We start from the raw sequence: 23418 nt of genomic DNA, 5'->3' as shown, positions 1-23418 counted from the left end.
GGAATATATTCACAGACACGACAGAGCTGGGACCTATATACACTGGAAGCTATGCCAACACTATGGAATAACAACAGAAAAAAGATGGTATAAACACACGCCAGAAAAGGTCACAGAAAACGAGAAAGCAACCATACTCTGGGATATGCCAATACACACAGATAGAGAAATTAAGGCAAATAGACCAGATATAGTTGTCAAAGATCATGAAGAAAAAAAATGCTTTCTAATTGATGTATCAATACCAGCAGATGACAACGTTTCTCTAAAAGAAATGGAAAAACTTTCAAAATACAAAGACCTGGAAATAGAGATAACTCGAATGTGGAATCTAAAAACAGAAACAATTCCTATCATAGTAGGTGCCTTAGGTATAATAAAAGAATATTCAGACAAATACATAACAAAAACACCAGGACTTACAAATATATATAACATACAGAAAATTGCACTACTGGGTACTGCACACATTCTACACAAAACACTTTCAATACAGTAAACATGAGAGCACCACAGCAAACCACAGCACATACCCAAGGTGCACAGAGCTGCGCTCGGTAGTGAAGTGAAAGCACGTTATAAAAATAAAACTACTGAACAATAATAATAATAATAATAATAATAATAATAATAATAAAAAAACGGAAGGAGATCGATTACTCAATGTTAAGCAAAGTTTGAGTGATTTGCTGAAAATTTCATTGTGAATATTAATACTTTCACTGACAAGCTAAAGATGTTATATTTTTTTCTGATTTACTGCTCACTATTTCATGAAGTATCTATTTATATTGCAGTTATAAAATGCACGGAAGGTAGATGAATTACATGTGTGAGATTATAGTTTGTTTATGTATATGCTTACGTTTTGTGCATATGTCTATGTTTGTATGCGTCAGGTTATGTAAAAACAGTGAAGAATAAAAATTGTGTTTAATTTTCATCATGAATAAATATGCTGGATTCTCCATTTTAGACAAGTGGTATATTAAAAAAATCCATTGTCAGTATGGTTTTTCTTCATATGTTAAATTTGTGTGAGATTCTATTTCAGTTTTATAATTAAATTCTTTTTTTTTTTCTGCAGATTCTCAACATTCCAAATGACTATGCAGATTGCAGGTTTGACGCATCTGTAAGTGCTTATATTTACATAAATTATCATTTAATGTCTCCCTTCCATGCTGGTATGGGTTGGACAGACATTAAACAAAAATGATTTATACATAAATACTTACATGTATATGTTTATATCTATATCTGTCTACATGTGCACACACACACACACACACACACACACACACACACACACACACACACACACACACACATGCAAACTTTATGGATAAAAGAAAGAAAATATATATTTTATGTTTTACTTTTCACTTGTTCTAGTGATTAGATTCCAGTCATGTTGGGGCACTATCTTGAAGAATTTGAGCCAAATGAATCGATCCCACTACTAATATTTTAGCTATAGATATATATGATAGGCTTCTTTCTGTTTCTATTTATCAAATCCACTCACAAAGCTTTGTTCAACCCAAGGTGCCATACAATGGGACTGAACCTGGAGACATGTGGTTATTATCATGTAGCCATGCTTGTCTCTATAACCAAACCTTTGACAGATATCAGGATAAACTATTCTACTAATGTCCAATGTAACATGGTGTTATTCATGTGCAGTGTTTGTCATGATAAATAACAGACTTTGAATAAAAAGTATGAAATAAATGTCAAGATTTTCAGAATGAGTTTACAGCAGATATGACATTCAAATCCCACAAGTGATGTTAGAGTTCTTCCTATCTTCATATTATATATATATATATATATATATATATATACACACACACTCACGCAATATATATATATATATGTAATATGCCAGCATAGAGAATGGACATTAATCCTTAGGAGATGATAAGGCTGATCTGTCAGCTGAAAAGACAAATGATGAAGAAGATTGTATTAGTTCATTCAATTTCCTACTAGAATCTCTATAGCTTATATGTAAAGTAATTACTTTATTTTTTGTCATTTTCATTAAAAAATAAGTGCATACCCTCTACAGGGCTTGTAAAAAGGGGCTCCATCTTCTTGGCACTGAAGTACCAAATGAGGCTTCACCTCTAAGGGGTTAAACGATGATGGTGATAATGTTGATGATCATAAACACAAACATAGCTGTTTGGTTAAGAAGTTCATTTGTCAATCATCTGGATTGAGGTTCAGTTTCACTGTGTGGTACTTTGGGCAATTATTTTTACTATAGTCCTGAGTAGACAATTGCCTTGTGTGCAAATTTGGAATTTAGTAGAAGGAAACTGAAAGAAATCTTGTTGTATGTGTATGAGCATGTGTGTATATTTGTGTGAATGCTTACAGGACTATGTTGAACTACAGGTAAAAAGTGTAGTATCACTATTTTCAGCTCATCTACAAATAGCGATGTCCTCACACGTGTTTTGCCTGCAACTGGTGAAGTTTATTCACATTTCCTATCAACAAAATCATTTGCTATCTCCGTGCTTTTGATTTCCTCAGGAATAAAAATCCTTTACTGGAGAAACGGATAAGATTTGATGATGAGAAATGCATCTAACTGTAAAAGTTCTACCTTAAAATTTGCTCCTGTCAAAACCATTCCAGCGTGGGAAAAATAGATGTTAAAACAAAATAAATAATTGAACAACTTTTGATACTGTGTGGACTGCAATTCCCAATGAAAAGCTGCTACTATGGTTTAAGTCTTCTAATTGTGATGTCATTTTGGTGTAGTACTCAACAGAGCTATACAGTTTACGGCAGATAATATTTGAATCATGCAGGCAGTGTGACACCATGTTTTGCAGCTTCTGTTATATATTAGTCCTTAAAGCAAGGCGGCAAGCTGGAAGGATTGTTAGCACCATTTCGTCTATCTTTACATTCTGAGTTGAAATACCACCAAAGTCTACTTTGTCTTTCATCTTTTCTGGTTCAATGAATCAAATACTAGTTGAACACAATGGGGCAAAATAATTGACTAGTCCCCGTCCACAAAATTTCGGGCCTTGTGCCTATCTAAAGTCTATTGGTCCCTAAAACCAATATCAGTGGTTCTTAACCATTTTTTTTTTACCTATGGATCCCTTTGATCCCTATTTTGATCGGATGGACCCTCACGGCCATTCCATTTGTAAAAAATCCAATTTTTATAATTAGATATTATTAGGAATTGTATAAAAATAATTGTTAAAATATTTTGTGTATTATAGATGCATAACCAATTTATATTATTTACATTTGATGGATATGGCATAGTGGTTAAGAGCATGGGCTACTAACCCCAAGATTCCGAGTTCGATTCCAGGCAGTGACCTGAATAATAATAATAATAAAAATAATAATAACATTGAAAAATGCCTTAGGAATGAGAACCCAGGTTCGAAATTTCTCCAATACACCTGATGAAGGCTGAAGGGTATATCAGCCGAAACGTTGTGTTAACAACAAACAAGATGAGGACAAATATCTGTCAAATGTAAATAATGTATATAATTCCGCATCTCTTAAATATAGAACTATATAACCAAATTATTGCAGAGAAATTTTAACAACAAAATCTTAAATGGAGCCCCAAGGGCCATATAGATCCCTATTGCATTAGATCCCTACTGCATTAGTGTAGACAATTTGAGACTTCAAAATTGCTTTCTTCTATCTCAAATGTTTAATATCATTTACATTAAAATCTTAACAGCCAATTGTAGAATCTTCATGTTGCATGTTGAAATTTCAATTATAAATTTAGAAAAGCGATGTTTCTTTTGTATAAGCAATTTGAATTTTTACCTTTTCTTTAACTTTTTTTGATTTGATTTTTTTTGCAGAGTGATGAAGATGTTGGTTTCAAAACACGGTCTATTTTATGCATGCCTATAAAAAATGCAAGTGGGCAGATTATTGGTGTTAGTCAACTTATCAATAAATCAGACCGGACTCCATTTAACAAGAATGATGAGCATTTCTTTGAGGTAATTAGGTTTTCTTTCACTTTCTCTATAATCTCTCTCTCTCCCTCACTCTCTTTCTCTCTCTTTCTATATATATATGTGTGTGGGTGTGTGTTACTTTTCCATTAAGTTAAGATCAACAAAAAAAAGTACTCTATCCGTTGAGAGATAAATGTTGTTTAATGTACACAGTACATAGTTATGAGCTACTAATAGTTTCATACAGTGGAGATGATGTCTAGGTAGGGTCTAATAACACACCTAATGTCGCCAAGCAATCTACTGGCTCTGAGCCCATGGCCTATACAAGAGGAATCATGAGAAAAAACAGGAGGAAAATGGCTGCATAAGCAAAAAGGTGAAAAGAATGAAAAAAGAAAGAATATGAGAGTTATGTCCCTTTTGACCATAAAGTCATAAAGCTAGTTGGTATAGAACTAACAGAAGGGGTCTAAAGTTTGTGATAAAGCTGCTCAATCTGTAGAGGGTGATATTCCCTAGTTTGTCAAAAGAAATTTGTCCATATGTTTGCATTTGCTGGACATTTCTGATCGGGAATTTAGATCATATTTTATTTGTCCCCCCATCAATAGCAAATGAATAAATATATATATATATATAACAACCAAGAACTTAGAACACACTAAACCGTACTCTCTGATAATTCCATCAATCCATTATTCTGGATTGGTACTTAATTTTATTTACCTGAAAGGTTGGAAGCAAAGTTGGCATCAACAGGATTGGAACTTAGGACTTAGAGAGGTAGGTGCATTTTAGCACTGGTGATGGGACCATGTAAAAAATATGGTATTGGTGTCGCATAGAAATTACTGGTGCTGGTGTCACATAAAAACTGCTGGTGATGGTGCCAAGTAAAAAGCATTGGTAATGGTACCATGTAAAAAGCACAGGTGATGGTGCTGGTCTTATGTAACAAGTACCTAGTACACTCTGTAAAGTGGTTGGTATTAGAAAGGGCATCCGGCTCTTGAAACCAAGCCAAAACAGACTATAGAACCTGATGTGGCCCCTGGCTTTGGCTGCTTCTGTCAAGCCTTCCAACCCATACCAGCATGGAAAACAGCTGTTAAATGATGACGACGATGATGATGATGATGATGATGATGATGATGATGAAGAAACTATTAGAGAATTGTTTAGAATCTATAATTTTCTTCATCATCATTATTTTAATATCCACTTTTTCATGCTTGCATAGGTTAGATGGAATTAGTTAATATAAGTTTGCTGTGTCTGGACGCTCTTCCTGTGGCCAACCCATACCTGTTTCCAAGTAAGGTCATTTTTGCGCATGGCCATACACGTTTTACGTGGAAATGAATAGCACTGTTTGTATGAGAGTGGTGCTTCTTTGCAAACATCACATGATCTCAAAACATACAAGGGTACACACACACACACACACACACACACAAATATATGGTAATGGTAAGATGAGTGCATGATATAAGCTTAAATAATAAGTTACAAAGATTAAACAGAATGACTAGGGGATGATTGCAAAATTCACACACGAGACACAGACATGCTTTTTCTTTGTCAGTTATTGTCTAAATAAATCAGGAGTGAAATTGTAATGATTTTTCTGGGATAATACTGATGAGGAAAGAGCGTATCTGTGTCTTGTGTGTGAATTTTTCTTTCATTCTTTTGTTGTGCTTCTGTTTAAGTTTTGGAACTTATTATTTCCATACATAAGGTGGCGAGCTGGCAGAATCATTAGCATGCCAGGTGAAATGCTTAGTCGTATTTCGTCTGCTGCTACACTCTGAGTTCAATTCTGCGAAGGTTGGCTTTGCTTTTCATCCTTTCAGGGTCGATAAATTAAGTACCAGTGAAAGATTGGGGTCGATGCAATCAACTAGTTCCCAACCCCATTATTTCAAGGCCTTGTTCCTTCAGTAGAAAGGATTATTATTTACATGCATAGCTTGCTTACTGACCACATGGTTCTGGGTTCAGTCCCACTGCATGGCACCTTGGGCAAGTGTCTTCTACTATAGTCTCGGGCCGACCAAAGCCTTGTGAGTGGATCTGATAGACAGAAACAGAAAGAAGCATGTCATATGTGTGTGTGTGTGTGTGTGTGTGTATGTTTGTGTCTGTTTGTGACCCCACCATCGCTTGGCAACTGATGTTGGTGTGTTTACATCCCTGTAACTTAGCTGTTTGGAAAAAAGTGACTGATAGAATAAATACTAAGCTTACAAAGAATAAGTCCTGGGGTTGATTTTTTTCAACTAAAAGTGGTGCTCCAGCATGGCCACAGTGAAATGTCCAAAACAAATAAAAGAATAAAAGAAAAGCATGATGGTGTTCTTTCTATTTCTGCCTACCAAATGCATTCATAAGGCTTCTCTTGCCCCTGAGGTATAGAAGAAAACACTTGCCCAAGGTGCAGTTGGGTTGGCCCTAAGCTATGATAGACGACCCTTGCTCACAGTGCTGTGCAATGAGAGTTAATCTGAAACTACATGGTTGGAAAGCAAACTTCTTAACCATACATCCAGACCTGCATTTCGTTCTGCTGTTCATCTGGTTTTCTCGTTTGGATCTTATTGAATTCAACTTTGCTGTTTATCCCTCTGGGTGATTGATCACATAAATGTCAGTAAGACACAACTGTCAGTTCATTCGTCCATATTCTTCAGTTACAAAACCTTGCATTGTGATTCATAAAAATAAAAGAAAAAATCTATTTTTGGAATGGCATGGGAAGATGACTAAGCTATTGATTTCTTACTTTGGCACCAAAGGACACAGATCTGCAAGAGAATAACTTAGCGGCATAAGATAAGTTTTTATTGCATTGAAACGGGATGGTTAAGTGATTAAATCAGCTCTGGAAAGAATTAAACTTACAAAGTTTCACCGTTTCTTTCTCGACACCACCTCCTTTTGCATCAGTGGCTCTCAACCAGGGTCCAGGTAGCCCCTAGGGATCCATATAAGCTTTTACTGTTAAATTTTATCTGGTTATACTTCTACAATACTCAAAATGGTTTAACAATTTTTTAAATACAATTACTAATAATATTTAATTATGAAAATATCTTTTATCTTTTACTTGTTTCAGTCATTAGACTGCGGCCATGCTGGGGCACTGCCTTATGGAATTCTTTTTAGTTGAATGATTTGACCCCAGTACTTTTTTTTTTATTTAAGCCTGGTACTTATTCTATCAAGCAGTAGTGGGACCAAACACAGACACAAAGACATGCACACACATATATATCCGATGGGCTTCTTTCAGTTTCCATCTACCAAATCCACTCATAAGGCTTTGGTAAGCCCGAGGCTTTAGTAGAAGACACTTGCCCAAGGTGCCACGCAGTGGGACTGAACCCAGGACCATGTGGTTGGGAAGCAAACTTCTTACCATGCAGCCACATATTGACCTATAATAATATAAGATTTTTTTAAACATTAGATATATATATGTGTGTGTGTGTGTGTCAGTCATTAAGATAGTGCTTTCTGTGGCTATTGAGTTGTTTTAACTCTTATTTCTAGCAATACTGGTGCTAATTAATACCCTTTGTCATTTCAGTGACGTATATATTTCTGACTTTATATATATATGTATTACTAATGATAGAAAAATCAGTTAGCAGTAATGGAGGTATATTTTCTTCATATATGTATATATACATACAGATATCAAAAAGAGACAATAGAATACTCCTAAGGAGACAATAGAATACTCCTAAGGAGACAATAGAATACTCTTTAAATCCATTTATCAAGGAGTTAAGGAGTATTCTATCATTTCCAGTGCAAAAATTCAGACTTATTTATATTTCCATGTGTGTGTGTATGATAAAAGAAGAAATGATACCTCCATCTCTTCTGACTTGTTTATCCATCACTTTTAATATATATTACTGTACACTGCTTAGAACTTTTACTCTTGTATGCACACACACACACACACAAACACACACACACACACACACACACACATATATATGAATCTATGCTTGTTATTTTCTTGTAGGCTTTTGCCATCTTCTGTGGTATGGGAATTGATAACACACAGATGTATGAAACAGCAATGAAGGCAATAGCTCGGCAGCAAGTTTCTCTGGAAGTTCTCTCCTACCATGCTACTGCGTCGGGCGAAGAGGCTGAAAAACTCAAAGTAAGCATTCCTTTGTTTATTTTCATTGTTGTTTTAGTGAGCTGTTTAGGCTGGTCTGTTTTCCATTTATTTATCCATGCTTGCTTGAGTGGGATGTCTTTGTGTTGGAACAATCATTGTTGTTGTTTAGATCCTAATCTGCTCCTGATGAAGCAGACTTGTGTTTAACCATTTTTGTAACCATATCTCTGTTGAAATATACCGATTTCATTTCAATTAATTTTGGAGATAACGAAGAATCACTCATTACTTACTCATTATTCAGTTGGTTTGAAGAACATAAACTAACATGGAATTTTGATGAAGATTTAAATTTAGCTTGTTTTTGTCTTGGGAGGGTCATTATGCCAATAATAATAATAACACACACACACACTGGCTCAATACCACTTCTTTATTGTTAGTCATTTGGTTAAATATCCAAGCAACTAACTAATTGATCACCATCGTCATCTAACATCTGTTTCCCAGGCTGGCATGGGTTAAATGGCTTGACAGGTCCTCACAAGTTGGAGAGCTGCCACCAGACGCCAGTTGCCTGTCATGGCATGGATTCTATGACTGGATGTCCTTCCTAATGCCAACCACTTTACAGAGTGTACTGGGTGCTTTTATGTGGCACTGACACGAGTGCTTTATACATAGCACTAGCATAGGTACTTTTTGCATGGTACCTACATGGGCACCTTTTACATAGCACCTGTACCCTTTCTAAATTTACATTTACTGTGTCCAAGTCTTCCCCTTCTACTGTTCACAATTTAAATCTGTTGGCTAAATGATCAGAGAAAGCGTAGAGTTATTAAGTCCACTGCCAGCACCTAACACATTTTACACAGCATTCATTATTCCCTCTCATTCCATGGCTATACTCTAGTTTGTTGGAGGCCTTCACTGCACAATCTGACATGTTTGTGCAGACATGTATTTATATAATAAATTAGTATTTTAGACCAACAAAATCATCCTTGTTCGTCACCATCTCCAACACCGCAGTTCTAACCACAACCATCATCACAGTTAATCATTTAGTGTCAGGTGTCAACAGAAACGCAATACCAACATTTTCTTCTGCTTAGAATATGTGCTAACAGAGGAGGTCAAAGTGACATACCTGATGTATTCTTTTATTCTTTTACTTGTCTCAGTCATTTGACTGTGGCCATGCTGGAGTACCGCCTTTAGTCAAACAAATCAACCCCAGGACTTATTCTATTGGTCTGTTTTGCTGGACCGTTAAGTTACGTGGACGTAAACACACCTAGCATCGGTTGTCAAGTGATGGTGGGAGGACAAACACAGACACACACAAATATATGCATACACACACATACACCCCCCCCCACACATATATATAGTTGAAGTCTACAGAAAAACAAAAGATGAAGACAGGTGTATAAACAACAAGCAGGTGTATTAGTTTGATGCTCGGTAAAGTGAGAAAGTCTTTTATGTTTTGAGCATATGCTCTTCAACAGAAAGGAACACAAAGAAATAAACAGAGAGAGAATTAATTAAAAAAAACTTGTGGATTTAGCAGTCAATCATGGCGACTATATATATATATATATATACACACACACACACATACATATATATATATATATACACATATGTCAGGCTTCTTTCAGTTTCCGTCTACCAAATCCACTCACAAGGCTTTGGTCAGCCTACAGTTATAGTAGAAGACATTGGCCCAAGGTGCCATGCAGTGGTACTGAACCCGGAACCATGTGGTTGGGAAGCAAGCTTCTTACTACACAGCCACTCCTGCACCTGGCATAACAAAGGAAGACGAAATTATGTTATTAAACTTCATTAACCTACAGCTGTTTCAGCTGTAAGATTGCATCTTATAGCATGAAGTGCTTCATGTCTGAAGCTCTGGTGAAGCTATAAGGTGACACACAAGCATTCAGTTATGCATTGCATCTTATAGAAGAAACAGCTGTAAGCTAATGGAGTTCATAACAATTTATTGTTCTTTTGTCATTACTATTTCTTATTACTGCTCTGTACTCAACTTTCAGCATTGGTTTGATTTTTGAATTCCTTCTCTCACAGGAAACCAAAAGTGGTAATCAGTGGGAGAAAGGTCTGGGGAATAAGCTGGGTGGGAAGAACTTCATAGCCAAGTTCTCCCAACTTTGGAGTGGTTGAGCATTGTCATAATGATTGACCCTCTTCTGTTGCCCAGTCTGGGATGGAGGAATAACAGTTTTCTGTTCATTTTGGCAATTTCATGGCAACATGTTTCTGCAGTAATGGTTTTTCAGGGTTTTAAGAAATTATAGTGGATGAGTCCAGCAGTACAGCGCCAAACAGTTACCATAACCTTCTTTTTGAAGAGCTCAGGTTTAGGGAAGGTTTTTGGTGCATCATTTTGGTTCAGCCACTGCGAAGAATCATTTTTATTATTGTACAGAATTCACTTTCCATCGCAAGTTACAATCTGGTTGAGAAATAGATCGGTCTGGTTACAGAGAAGAAGTGATTAGCAAATTTCATATCTGCACATAGTCTGATTTTCATTCAAATCGTGTGGTACCCATTTCTTGAGCTGTTTTGATTTTCTGATTGCATGCAAATGGTTGTGGGCAGTTTTCTGGCTAACTTGAAGTTCTTTTGCCAGTTCTCGAGTGGTTTTACATGGATCTTTCTCAATGACAGTCTTTAATTGACTATCATCAATGAAAGATGGGCGTCCACTATGCTCATGATTTACAAGGATCAGGTCTCCACTGGGAAATTGTTTAAACCATTTTTGAGATGACCACTCACTGGTCATTTCCTCACCAAATGTTTTGCTGATGTCGTGAGCAGTTTCAGCTGCTTTTCATCCTTTTTTGAAGTTGAATAGCAAAATTGCTCGAGTATCATGCTTTGACAGTTCCATTTCAGATGATTGTAACAACAATGAAAAAAATATCAATGTTAATTTATTGATGCATTTGGGCAAGTCTATGTCTGTATTATCAGACAATTGCAAAAAAATGTTAAAAAAGAAAATTCAATATTCTGCAAAAATCCGGTGTAAATTCTTCATTGGTTCAAAATGTTGCTTATTTTTTTTACTCAACTTGATAGTATAAGTTGTTACATTGTGTCAATAATCATTTATAGAAAATGATCAATTTCAATTAATCAATTGCTTTAATGATTGTATTTATTTAACGTATGTTTTAATTTTCTTTGTATTTTTTATACTTTGTTTTTTAAAGAGTATCAAGGTTCCAACGTCAGCAGATTTCAATCTGCTTGATTACAAATTCAACGACTTCTCATTGGACGATGACAATACCTTACAAGCTTGTGTTCGGATGTTCCTAGATCTTGGATTTTTACAGCGATTTCAGATACGAAATGATGTAAGTATTTCTTCAAAACTCATTATCACTTCTTAAATCTAAGTGTGGCCAATGGAGTGAGAGTGACATTGGACCATATTGCTCAGCATCTACCCTTTCTGAGCTCAGATCTCTGAGAAATCTTACCACCTTTATAATTATCGTCTTAATCACTATTAAGGCAGTGAACTGGCAGAGTCATTAGCATGCTGGACAAAATGCTTAGTGGCATTTTGTTAGCCCTTACATTCTGAGTTCAAATTCTGCTGAGGTTAACTTTGCCTTTCATCCTTTCGGGGCCGATGAAATAACACTGAGGTCAATGTAATAGACTACCCCTCCTCCAATTTTCAGGCCTTGTGCCTATAGTAGAAGGTATTATTATTATTATTATTATTATTATTATTATTATTATTGAGTGAAAGAGTAGCATATGCCATCAAAGTGACACTGGGGTTAATAATACAACTTGCAAGATTAAGATCCCCATCAACTGAATGGGGCTACAGTAGAGAGAGAGAGTGTGTGTGTGTGTGTGTGTGTGTGTGTGTTGGCTTGGCTTTATGCTAGAAGATGAGCCAGAACAGAAGAGGGCTTTTGTTGTAGAGGAGCTACTGAGCCACATGGCTACTGACATTATAGAAAATTGAGTGGAAATAATTGGGATGGGTCTGGAATGAGAGATAAAAATAGGAGTGATGAAGTGTCGGAGTGGACCCTCCAAGGTATGAGAGTGAGTAGATGTGAGTTGGGACAGGAGAGCAAGGAGTGTGGATGAGTAGAGATTGCAAGAAGTGTATGGGAGGGTGAGAGATAGTTAGAGACGGGGACTGGATGAACATGACAGTCAACCGATGTTGTCAATTCACCACTCAAACTCATTCACATTATAATTGTTCCTAACTTGGGCCTGAAAATTAGAATCCTAACAAATGAATCTTGGTTTTCAGTGACTTTAGAATTGATAAGCATCGTGTAGTGGCTATGTTTTTTTATGCTTAACGCCATCTGTGTTTTCATCTTCTATGTTGTACTTGTTTTAGTCATTGGACAGGGGCCATACTGGGACACCACCTTGAAGGGTTTCGTTGAACAAAAGACCCCAGTACACTTTTTTATTTTTAAAGTCTAATAGTCTATTGATCAATTTTGCCAAATTGTTAATGGATGTAAACAAACCAACATCGGCTGTTAAGCAGTGGTACGGAACAAACAACATAAACACAACACGCATGCAATCACGTGCATCTGCAATGGGTTTCCAACCAAATTCTCTTGTCATTTGTTGGCCCAAGGTTATAGTACAAGGCACTTGCCCAAGATGCCGTGCTGTGGGACTGAACCCAGAATCACATGGTTGAAAATTGAGCTTCTTGACCACTCCACAGCCATGCCCACATCTCCATATTTAAATATAATTCACAGAATCAGAGTGTTCCATGCTATTTGCAGTCACAAAATATTTAAAATTTGGCAGCACTCAGTTAACCTATTACTTTTTTTCCCCCACAAAGCAAACACCTTGTTTTTAATGAGAAAGATAACAGACAGAAATTTAATTGTTACAGCTAGTTTGAATCTTATCTTTCCTTCCCATCCTAAAGCCATTTATCTGCAGACTGACAGCTACCCCAAGGATAGAATTATGGATAATCAAATCAGTTTCGTTACTGAACCTTCTCTAATAATTTTTCTTTTTCTTTTTTTCATCTTTTATTATTTAAAACTATTTTCTTGGCTCATATCCTTATTTCAACCCAACACCTGAGGTCAACAAGTACATATACAAGAATGTACAGCGAGATTATCTTGTTGATCATTAAATAATAGCAACTTTGTAAACACCCTTTTAGTCTAGTTTAAGTTTAGCTTTGATGGGACACTGTCTGAACTTAGATCAGGCATGGCTGTTTGGTGTAGAAATTCACTTTGCAAACCTATAATCCCAGGTTCAGTTCCACTGCTCAGCACCTTGAACAAATGTCTTCTACTATATCCTTGGTAGACAGAAGCTCTCTGAAAATCTGTTGTGTGTGTCTTTAAGCATCATCATTATCATTTAACATCTGTTTTCCATGCTGGCATGGGTTGGATGGCTTGATAGGAGCTGGCAAGACCAGGAGCAACACCAGGTTCCATAGTCTGTTTTGTTTAGTTTTCTATGGTTGGATGCCCTTCGCAATTTACAGAATGCATTGGATACTTTTTACATGGTACCATCATAATGCTTCCTATGTGGAACCCCAAAAATGTTATCCTCATCATTTAACATCTGTGTTCCTAGCTGGTATTAGTTGGAGTGTCTGACAAGATCTGGTAATTTTGAGGACTGCATAGTGCTCCAATGTCTGCCTTGGCTTGGTTTCAGCAGTTGGGTGCCCCTCCTAATGCCAACCCCATTACAGTATATACCGAGTGCTTTTTTTCCTCATATCACCGGCAATAGCGAGTCACAGGAAGAGAAAAAAATGTAAAGACTTCTTGCTAATAAATGATGGTGGTGGTGGGGAGTACTTCTGTTGAAAGGCTAAATTATGACAGGGGGACAAGCATAGATGTCTTGCTATAGAAAAAATACATGGCTGTTCCACATTATATAGGGTTGCGTGGGAGTATTTTAGAAGGAGATAAAGATGGAAATGGAGTGCCAAGCAAACATTTAAGGTGTCCGAAAATAAGCATAAGAGAGGATAGGATACAGTCAGTGGGTTGGGGTGGGGGAGTGGATACTTTCATAAGAGTGGTTCTTGACCGTTTTTTTTTTTCTTATGGATCCCTTTAATTCCTATTTTACTTGGGTGGATCCTCATCGTCTCTCAATGTTTAACCCTTTACCATTAAGATTCCTCTCACAAATGTGGTGCTTGTTTAGTCTTTTTACTTCATTATTCTTGGTTTACAAACACACTTCTTTAATCATTGAGTTCATGTGACATCTTGACTTTTTTTTCCTTTGTTAGAAATATTCAATAGATTTGTCAGTTGAACAGGTGCTAGACCAAGTCTGTTATCCAAATATATACTATGTCTTCAGGTAATGTTATTACACATCAATCAAAATGTGTTTTTTTGAGAACTTATCTTTGAATCTGTTTAAGAATAAATGTTTGTTTTATCAGCATGAAAAGGAGTTTGTATAACAAACATTGAAATAAATACACAGCAAATAGAATTAAAATGTTGTTCGCTTGCCAGTTGTCTTTGACAAATATTTTTTGTCAGGTCAGATAATATTGTGAATAACCAAGTCAACTGGATATCAGACAATGGAGTTGAAAGACACAAGGCAATCAGGCAACACTAGGCCTGTATATGGTCACATGATCTGCTAGAAATAGCAGTTAAATCTTCTTCAAATCATAACCTTCAATTTTTGAGAAAATGGCCACATTGAATTAGGAAATAAGCATTCACTATGTATCAGCTATAGAAAATAATCTAATATTGGGGCATATAAGCCACATGCCCTAATACCCCTTTTTTTCTGTGAAGGGCTTATATGCCCCAATGTTAGAGAATGTTTTATAGCCAATACATACATACATATATACATACATACATGATGGGCTTCTTTCAGTTTCCGTCTACGAAATCTGCTCACAAGGCTTTGGTGCCACACAGTAGACTGAACCCGGAATCATGTGGTTGGTAAGCAAGCTACTTACCTCATAGTCACTCCTGTGCCTATATATATATATATATATATATATATATATATATATATATTTATATATTGATAGAAATGGTAAGACAACAAAAGAATGAAAGAAACCTCGATATTATGTAAATAGAGGAATTTATCTGTAAATATGATATGTGACAATTATTTGGTAGCCATGATAAAACTCTGAGTTTTGGATGTTGCTCTAGCATGTTCATTGCCAGAGCAGCTGTCTGGCTTCCATGCTAGTGGGCCGTAAATAGCACCATTGGAGCGTAATCATTACCAGTGTTGCCTTCTAGCACTTGTGCTGGGGGCACGTTAGAAAATCATTCTCGTGAGGTCGTTGCCAGTGCCACTGGACTGGCTCCTGTGCAGGTGGCACGTAAAAAACACCTTTTTGAGAGTGGCCATTGCCAGTACCGTGTGACTGGCCCTCGTGCCGGTGGCACATAAAAGCACCGACTACACTCTCTGAGTGGTTGGCTTTAGGAAGGGCATCCAGCTGTAGAAACTCTGCCAGATCAGATTGGTGCCTGGCACAGCCTTCTGGTTTGCCAGTCCTCAGTCAAATCATGCAACCCATGCTAGTATGGAAAGCGGACGTTAAACGATGATGATGATTATATTTACAGATACATATATATAAATTTATTTTAAATATATATATATATATATATATATATATATATATATATATATATATATATATATATATATATATCTTTTACTATTTATGTTGCTTTATCTGGCAGTCTTTCAGTATGTTAGGTCAATAAAATCACATTTGACAGTTTTATTCTTTCTCCTGTCTCAATGACAAACACTGGTAGTTTTACTGTTTATGAAATCAGTGAATTCAATTATATATTTAAATAAATTACAGGATTTTCAGTTTCAAAAGCCATCTTTTATTCATGATATTATTTGATGACATTTATTTAAAAATAATGAATTATATATTTGGCAATTGACAGTTTAAACGTTGAATTTGTGGTTGATATATGAAAGACTTTTATCTGCATTATCATTAATCTACATTATCAGTTCATTATCTTTGTATGCCAACAGATTTATTACACTGTTAGTTCTGTTAGTTTAAAAATTGAGTCTTTCATTGTTAATTTATGATAATTTATTTTTATAAAATCTCCCTTGCTATTCTGTTTTTACTTGTTTCAGTCATATGACTTTGGCCATGCTGGAGCACCACCTTTAGTCGAGCAAATCGGCTCCAAAAGTATATATTTCTGTTTAGAATTAGTCCATGTGAAAGTATTGTAAAATCAATTAAATCTGTTCTTAATTATAATTAACGAATTTGAAAACTCAAACAAAAATCCCAGGTTTTGAAATGCAGAGGCTGTCACTATAATTACAAGTGTTGGCATGGCTGTATGGTAAGGAGCTTGCATCCCAGCCACAAGGTTCTGGGTTCAGTCTCACTGCATGGCACCCTTCTACTATAGCCTTGGGGCTGACCAATGCCTTGTTGTAAGTAGCATTATCAGGTTTAGGGGTGCAAAGCAGATGCAAACATACCACCTGCACTGACCAGTAATTCTGACCACCTGCACTGACCTGTAAGATTTAAAAGAGGAAAGATTCTAAAATCTCTACTACCTATTCCAGTAGATTCCTACACTAATTTTTAAAAACAAATTGTTGTTCATCTTTTTCACTAGTTTCAATCATTACACTGTGACCATGCTGGGGCACTGCCCTGAATTTTTAGTCGAATAAATCAACCCCAGTATTTATTTTAATTTTTAAAGTCTTCTACTTATTCTATCATCTCTTTTGATGAATCACTAGGTTACAGGGACATAAACACACCAACACTGGTTGTCAAGCAGTGATGGGAAACAAACACAAAGATACACGCATACACACACACACACACACACACATATAAATGCATGACAAGCTTCTTTCAGTTTCTATTTACCAAATCCACTTGCAAGGCTTTGGTTAGCTTGAGGCTATAGTAGAAGACACTTGCCTAAGTTGCCGCACAGTGGGACTGAACCTGGAGCCATGTGCTTGAGAAACAAGCTTTTTACCGCACAGCCATGCCTGCATCTAAATTACTTCTGTTTTTTTAATTTTTTTATTTATTTCTAAATATTTAGTGAAAGTTACAGTAAACATCAACTTTCCCATGCAGATTGCCAGTAATTTTTAGTTTGAAGATAAATAAACTTTGATTTTAATATCAAACTAGAGCACTCAGAGAGTGTAAACCTCCGCCAAAGCAACACCAACATCTTCTCAACGATTAGCCAGAGATAATTTTTCAAATGAGAATTTCTGAAATAAACTCGACTTCTCTCACAAACGAGAATACTAAAAATGAAGCTGACCACTCTCAAAAATTAAGTAAAAATAGAAGAAAAATAATCCAGAATCCTTGTCCGGTGCCAGATCAGTCCCAAAATCTAATTAGTTTGTGCCAGTCACGAGGCCAAACATCCTCGAAAGTTCCATCCGAATCCATTCAGTGGTTCTTGAGAGTCCACAGACAAGCAAACATGACTGAAAACAATATCTCCGCCTTTGCTATGGCAGAGGTAAAAACACAGCTTGCTGCCTGGAAATAATTTTCAACCGTTCTTAAAAGAAGATAACATTTGTATAATTTACTTTGGTCTTAATGAAGATTATATTTTACTAAAGTACTTTTCTTATTCAAATATATAGTTTTTGTTTTAGTTATGCCTTTTGCGGGATTTTCTAATTATAACAATTACTGCACTTTCGTTTGACGAATATTTGTGGTTGTTTTATAATGAAAAGAGGCAGCAATGGCAAAAAAGACAACACTGGCCATGACATTCATTGACCACAAATTTCAAGAAACGCATACACACATCTGCATGCACATGCATACACACACACACACAAACACACAGACAAGAATGTGTGTGTTTGTATATGTATATGTGTATATATATGTGTGTGTGTGTGTACAAAATCCCCCCCCCCCTTAAAAACTCTTGACACTCATACAAGAACACTGACACAAGTGGAATGCGATTTTCTGACCATATTGTCCCATTCAGTTCATGCTAGCATGGGAAGCAAGCATAAAACAATGATGATGATGATGACGATGACGACGAAGATACGGCAGTGCCATCACCAAATGCAACTTTAAAAATGTTGGCTTTCTCTCATCTTCATCAGAATCTCTCTGATGAATCTGAGGAAACCAAAATTTCAAAGGTTCTGTTAAACATCTCTTCGTAAAGATTAATAAATATTGTATATAATACCTTAGAAAATTAATTTTTATCAAATGAAATAAAAAAAAACGTTTAAAAAATATCAAATCAAGTTCTGTGTATTCCTTTATCTTTTACTTGTTTCGGTCATCAGATTGTGGCCATGCTGGAGCATCGTGTTGAAGGGTTTAATTGAACAAATTGACTGCCCCGCTAGTGTTTGTTTTTTTTTAAGTCTGGTACTTATCCCATTGATTTCTTTTTGCTGAACTTCTTAAGTTATGGGGACGTAAACAAACTAACACTGGTTGTCAAGCAGTGATTGGGGAACAAAGACAAACGCAAAGAGACACACACATACACATATATGTGATGGGCTTCTTTCAGCTTGTCTCCTAAATCTACTCACAGGGTTACGATTAGCCCTCAGGATATATAGCTGAAGGCACTTGCCCAGGTTTCTATGCGGTGGGACTGAACCCAGAACCCTATGGTTGGATGAGCAAACATTTTGTCATGCAGCCACAAATGTTCTTTAAATGTCATGTTATGCCCTTGAATGCACTAAAACCTTTTTACTCCCCCAAATGTGTGTTGCTGAAGTTTGGGGCTGGTGGGATGTCTAATATATCTTTTTGTCTTCTATTCCATCAAATATAGTATGTCCTCCAAGAAAAAGTTCCCAATAATATTTCAGTTTAATATTAAATTGCTTTTGTATAAAACTTGACATACAAACAAAACCTTAATACATACAAATGTGTGTGTGTGTGTGCATATGTATACTTAGACACACGTTGGTACAAATATGTGTGTGTTTGCTTTTGTCCGTGTTAATGTTTAAAGTACAGTTGTTATGTTGTATCCCCATTTTCTATAACTTACCTTTTCAAAAACAGCTACCAAATGTGTCACGGTATAATACTAAAGTGGTTCAACCTTTAAATGCTTCAAATCTGCTCACCGCTTCTTTTTCCTTGTTAATTTTCTTTTTCACTGTTCTTAATATAAAAGTTCTGTTTGGCATTTTCTTCCAGAATATTCTGTTTTGAACAGCATTAAATATTTATTTTAAAGAATTCACAACTGATTAACAATTCATAAGATACATGTAGAGCAGCATGACCCCAAACCACAACAACTTATCCATTCTTAATGTCTTCTGGCAGATATTAATGTGAATATGTGGATCATTGCCTTGACATGGGGCGTGTTCATAACACATGGTTCACCTGTGTAAGGGGAGTTTGAGACACTGCATTGTTTCAGCCTTATTATGTGTCTCCTCAGTTAAAGCTTACCTCCATCTGAGTGATGAACCTCACAAGACCACATTCTCTTGTTTATAAGAACCAACTAAGAAATTATTTGATCATGCATGCAAATGTTTGCTCAACAGTTAATAATTCATGGCATCCATGTAGAACTGTGAGAATTTTAACAATCATGTATCTATTTAATCTTAATACCTTCTGGCAGATTTTAATGTGAATATGCTGATCACTGTGGTTTTTGCATCTACAGAGCATTTCCTTCCTTTCATTGATCTGTGTTATAAACACACATCAATGTGTATGGGAACTTCAGGACACTGTGTCGTTTTGGCCTTGTTAAAGCTACCACATCAGACTGATGAATCTTGTAAGAGCACAACCTCTTGTTTCTAAGAATCATCCTCATCATCATTTTATATCTGTTTTCTATGATGGCATGGGTTGGATGGTTTGACAGGTGCTGGCAAACCAGAGAGCTGCACCAAGTCCTAGTCATCTGACTTGGTATGGTTTCTACAACTGGATGCTCTTCCTAACACCAACCACTTTACAGAGTGTACTGGGTGCTTTTTAAATTGTGCCAACACGTGCTCTTTACATAGTACTGACACGTGTGCTTCTTAAGTGGTGCCATTACAGGTCCTTCTTACATGGCACCAGCATGGATGCCCTTCATGTATCACCAGCATGAGAGCACAAAACATAGCACTGGCACGAGTGCTCTTTTATGTGGCCCTTTTTATGTAGTGCTGGCACAGGGGCTTTTTTATATGGTACCAGTACCTACAGCATCGTCAAGTGGCTTGCAAGACAAGGACATTTCAGCTGAGAGAAGTGGCCAGGTGACAGCTGACAGGTTGGAGTATGACAGAGGGTCAGTGATAATTTAGCAAATTAATTGCTGATACATGCTGACATCTGCCAAATTGATTAACAATTTATAGAATATATGCAGAACAGTGAAAATCTGAGCAATAATATTATCTTTTCATTCTTAATATGTCCTAGCTGATTCAAATGTGAATACCTGTTCGCTGTTGTTTTTGCATCACCAGAGAACACCTCTGCTCATTAGATGATATGTGTTCGCAACACTCGAAACTTTGAGACATTGTGGTGTTTCAACCATGTTGTTTTGTGTCTCATCAGTCAATGCCACCTGCTGCCAGCCTGATAAATCTGCCAAGAGTATGAGCCCTTGTTTACAGGAATCCAGGGCATATAGTGTAGTGGTTAAGAGCACGGGCTACTAACCCCAAGATTCTGAGTTCGATTCCAGGCAGTGACTTGAATAATAATAATAATAATAATATCGAAAAATACCTTAGGAATGAGAACTCGTGTTCGAAAATTTCCTTTCCCAAGACACCTGATGAAAGTTGGAGGGTATATTAGCCAAAACGTTGTGTTAACAACAAACAAGATGAGGACAAATATCTGTCAAATGTAAATAATGTAAATAATGTACTAAACAAATTATTTGCTTATGTGCATTGATATTTGCCAAACAGATAACAATATATGGGGTGTAAAGAGAATTAAGAATGAGTAGATCCATTTTTGTCTGGATTCTCATTATTCTGTTACAGTTTTTTTCTTAATACACGCAGGTGTGGTTGTGTGGTAAGAAGTTTGTTTCCTAACCACCTAGTTCCAGGTTCAGTTTCACAGCATGGCAAGTGTCTTCCAGGTTCAGTTTCACAGCATGGCAAGCCTTGGGTTGACCAAAGCCTTTTGAGTTGATTTGGTAGACGGAAACTGAAAGAAAACCATTGTATGTGTGTGTGTGTGTGTGAGTTACTGTGTTTTTGCCTTGGACATCATGTGATAGGAATAAATGAATGTCACTGCCATATAAACATATCTGGTTATGGGGAAATATTACCTTGCTCAGAAACAGGTGAAGGTTGGTGACAGAAAGGGCATCCAGCTGTAGAAAACCCACCTCAACAAATTCTACCCAACACATGCAAGCATGGAAGAGTGAACATTAAAAGGATGATGATACACACACACACACACACACACACACACAAACACACACACACACACACACACACAAACACACACACACACACACACACACACACACATGCACACATGCATGTACACACATTCAAGAGACTGCTATGTTAAAGATTAACACATATAAAGTTATTCTTCCATCCCAGTTGTACTAAGATACCATATGTTTACTAATAAACAACCACTTCTTTTTAAACCTTGACACTCTCGATGAATTAAATGCATTGGTCGACGGCTTGTCTGGCCTTTCATTTATACATAAACATGTAGTATTCATACCAACTGCTGTTCTGGTGTGTAAACATTCCTTGTTTTGTTTTGATGCGATTTCTGGCGCCATCACAGTAAAGCTTCACCACCGCCAAAAATTGAAAAAAAGAAACTGCTCCTGTCCATTCGTCAGTTATTTTATTGTTCATTTAAGTGTAGTAATAAAACTGACAAAGTTATATTTAGTTGTTTTATTATGCACATTTGTTTTTAGATAATAATAATAATTATTATTATTATTATTGTTATTTCAAATTTTTGCCACTAGGGCAGTTTGGGGGTGGTGGGTATGGGTCGATTACATCAATCCCAATGTTCAACTGGTTTTATCCACCCCAAAAGGATGAAAGGTAAAGTTGACCTCGGCAGAATTTGAACTCAGAATGCAGTGATGGGTGAAATACCACTAAGCATTTCGTCCAGCGTGCTTACGATTCTGCCAGCTCGCTGCCTTCAAGAGTAATAATAATAATAATAATAATGGTTTCAAATTTTGCCTCAAGGGCAGCCATTTTTGGGGGTGGGTATGAATTGATTACATTGACCCCAGTGTTTTACTGGTACTTAATTTATCAAGTGTGAAAGGATGAATAGCAAAGTTGACCTTGGTGGCATTTGATCTCAGAATGTAGTGGCAGATGAAACATCGCTAAGCATTTCATCCAGCGTGCTAATGATTCTGCCAGCTTGTTGCCTTCAATAATAATAATGATGATAATAATAACAATAATAATCCTTTCTACTAAAAGCACAAGGCCTGAAATTTTGGGGAGGGGATTAGTCAATTACACCAACCCCAGTATTTTACTGGTACTTAAAATATCAACCCTGAAAGGATAAAGGGTAAAGTTGAACTCAGAACATAAGGACAGACAACATACTGCTAAGCATTTCGCCTGGCATGCTAACAACTCTTATTTCTTTATTGCCCACAAGGGGCTAAACATAGAAGGGACAAACAAGGACAGACAAAAGGATTAAGTCGATTAGATCAACCCTATTGCGTAACTGATACTTAATTTATCGACCCCGAAAGGATGAAAAGCAAAGTTGACCTCGGCAGAATTTGAACTCAGAATATAAAGACAGACGACATACCGCTAAGCATTTCGCCTGGTGTGCTAACAATTCTGCCAGCTCGCCGCCTTGTACATCAACAACAACAACAACAATAATAATAATAATATACTTAACTCTCAAAAATACCTTAAGCATCCTGTGGCAGCTTTCCTTATTTTATATAATTAAGAATTTTTTAATATATATATATTTTTTTTTTTTTTGGCATATTGGCACGAATATAAATTAGCTGTTTACTTCCTGCTCCCCCCCACACACATTTGTACAGTCTGTTGCGCTACTTGCATTCTAATTACCTCCTCTTACCTATTTCACTGCAGCAGTTGTAAAGTTGTAAAATGTTTTGAGTTTTCATGACTGGATTTTCTCTT

The 23418-nt window shown here is 36.4% G+C and overlaps 1 protein-coding gene across 5 annotated transcripts in view; it reads left to right on the top strand.

The window, feature by feature from the left end:
* The window catches only part of LOC106879863 (dual 3',5'-cyclic-AMP and -GMP phosphodiesterase 11), a 237633-nt gene that overhangs the window by 169115 nt on the left and 45100 nt on the right, over positions 1-23418 (top strand). For all 5 annotated transcript variants that reach the window (XM_089349480.1, XM_089349481.1, XM_014929581.3 and 2 more), the window contains 4 exons: positions 1088-1135; positions 3879-4022; positions 8023-8166; positions 11388-11534. In XM_089349480.1, the coding sequence (XP_089205606.1) occupies positions 1088-1135; positions 3879-4022; positions 8023-8166; positions 11388-11534 (483 nt within the window). The remainder of the gene's footprint in view (positions 1-1087; positions 1136-3878; positions 4023-8022; positions 8167-11387; positions 11535-23418) is intronic.

This window comes from Octopus bimaculoides, chromosome 3 (genome assembly GCF_046866305.1).
Source record: "Octopus bimaculoides isolate indiv1 chromosome 3, ASM4686630v1, whole genome shotgun sequence".
Lineage (NCBI taxonomy): Eukaryota > Metazoa > Mollusca > Cephalopoda > Octopoda > Octopodidae > Octopus > Octopus bimaculoides.
Note: the sequence above shows the minus strand (reverse complement) of the source record. Positions and strands in the feature narration are given on the sequence as shown.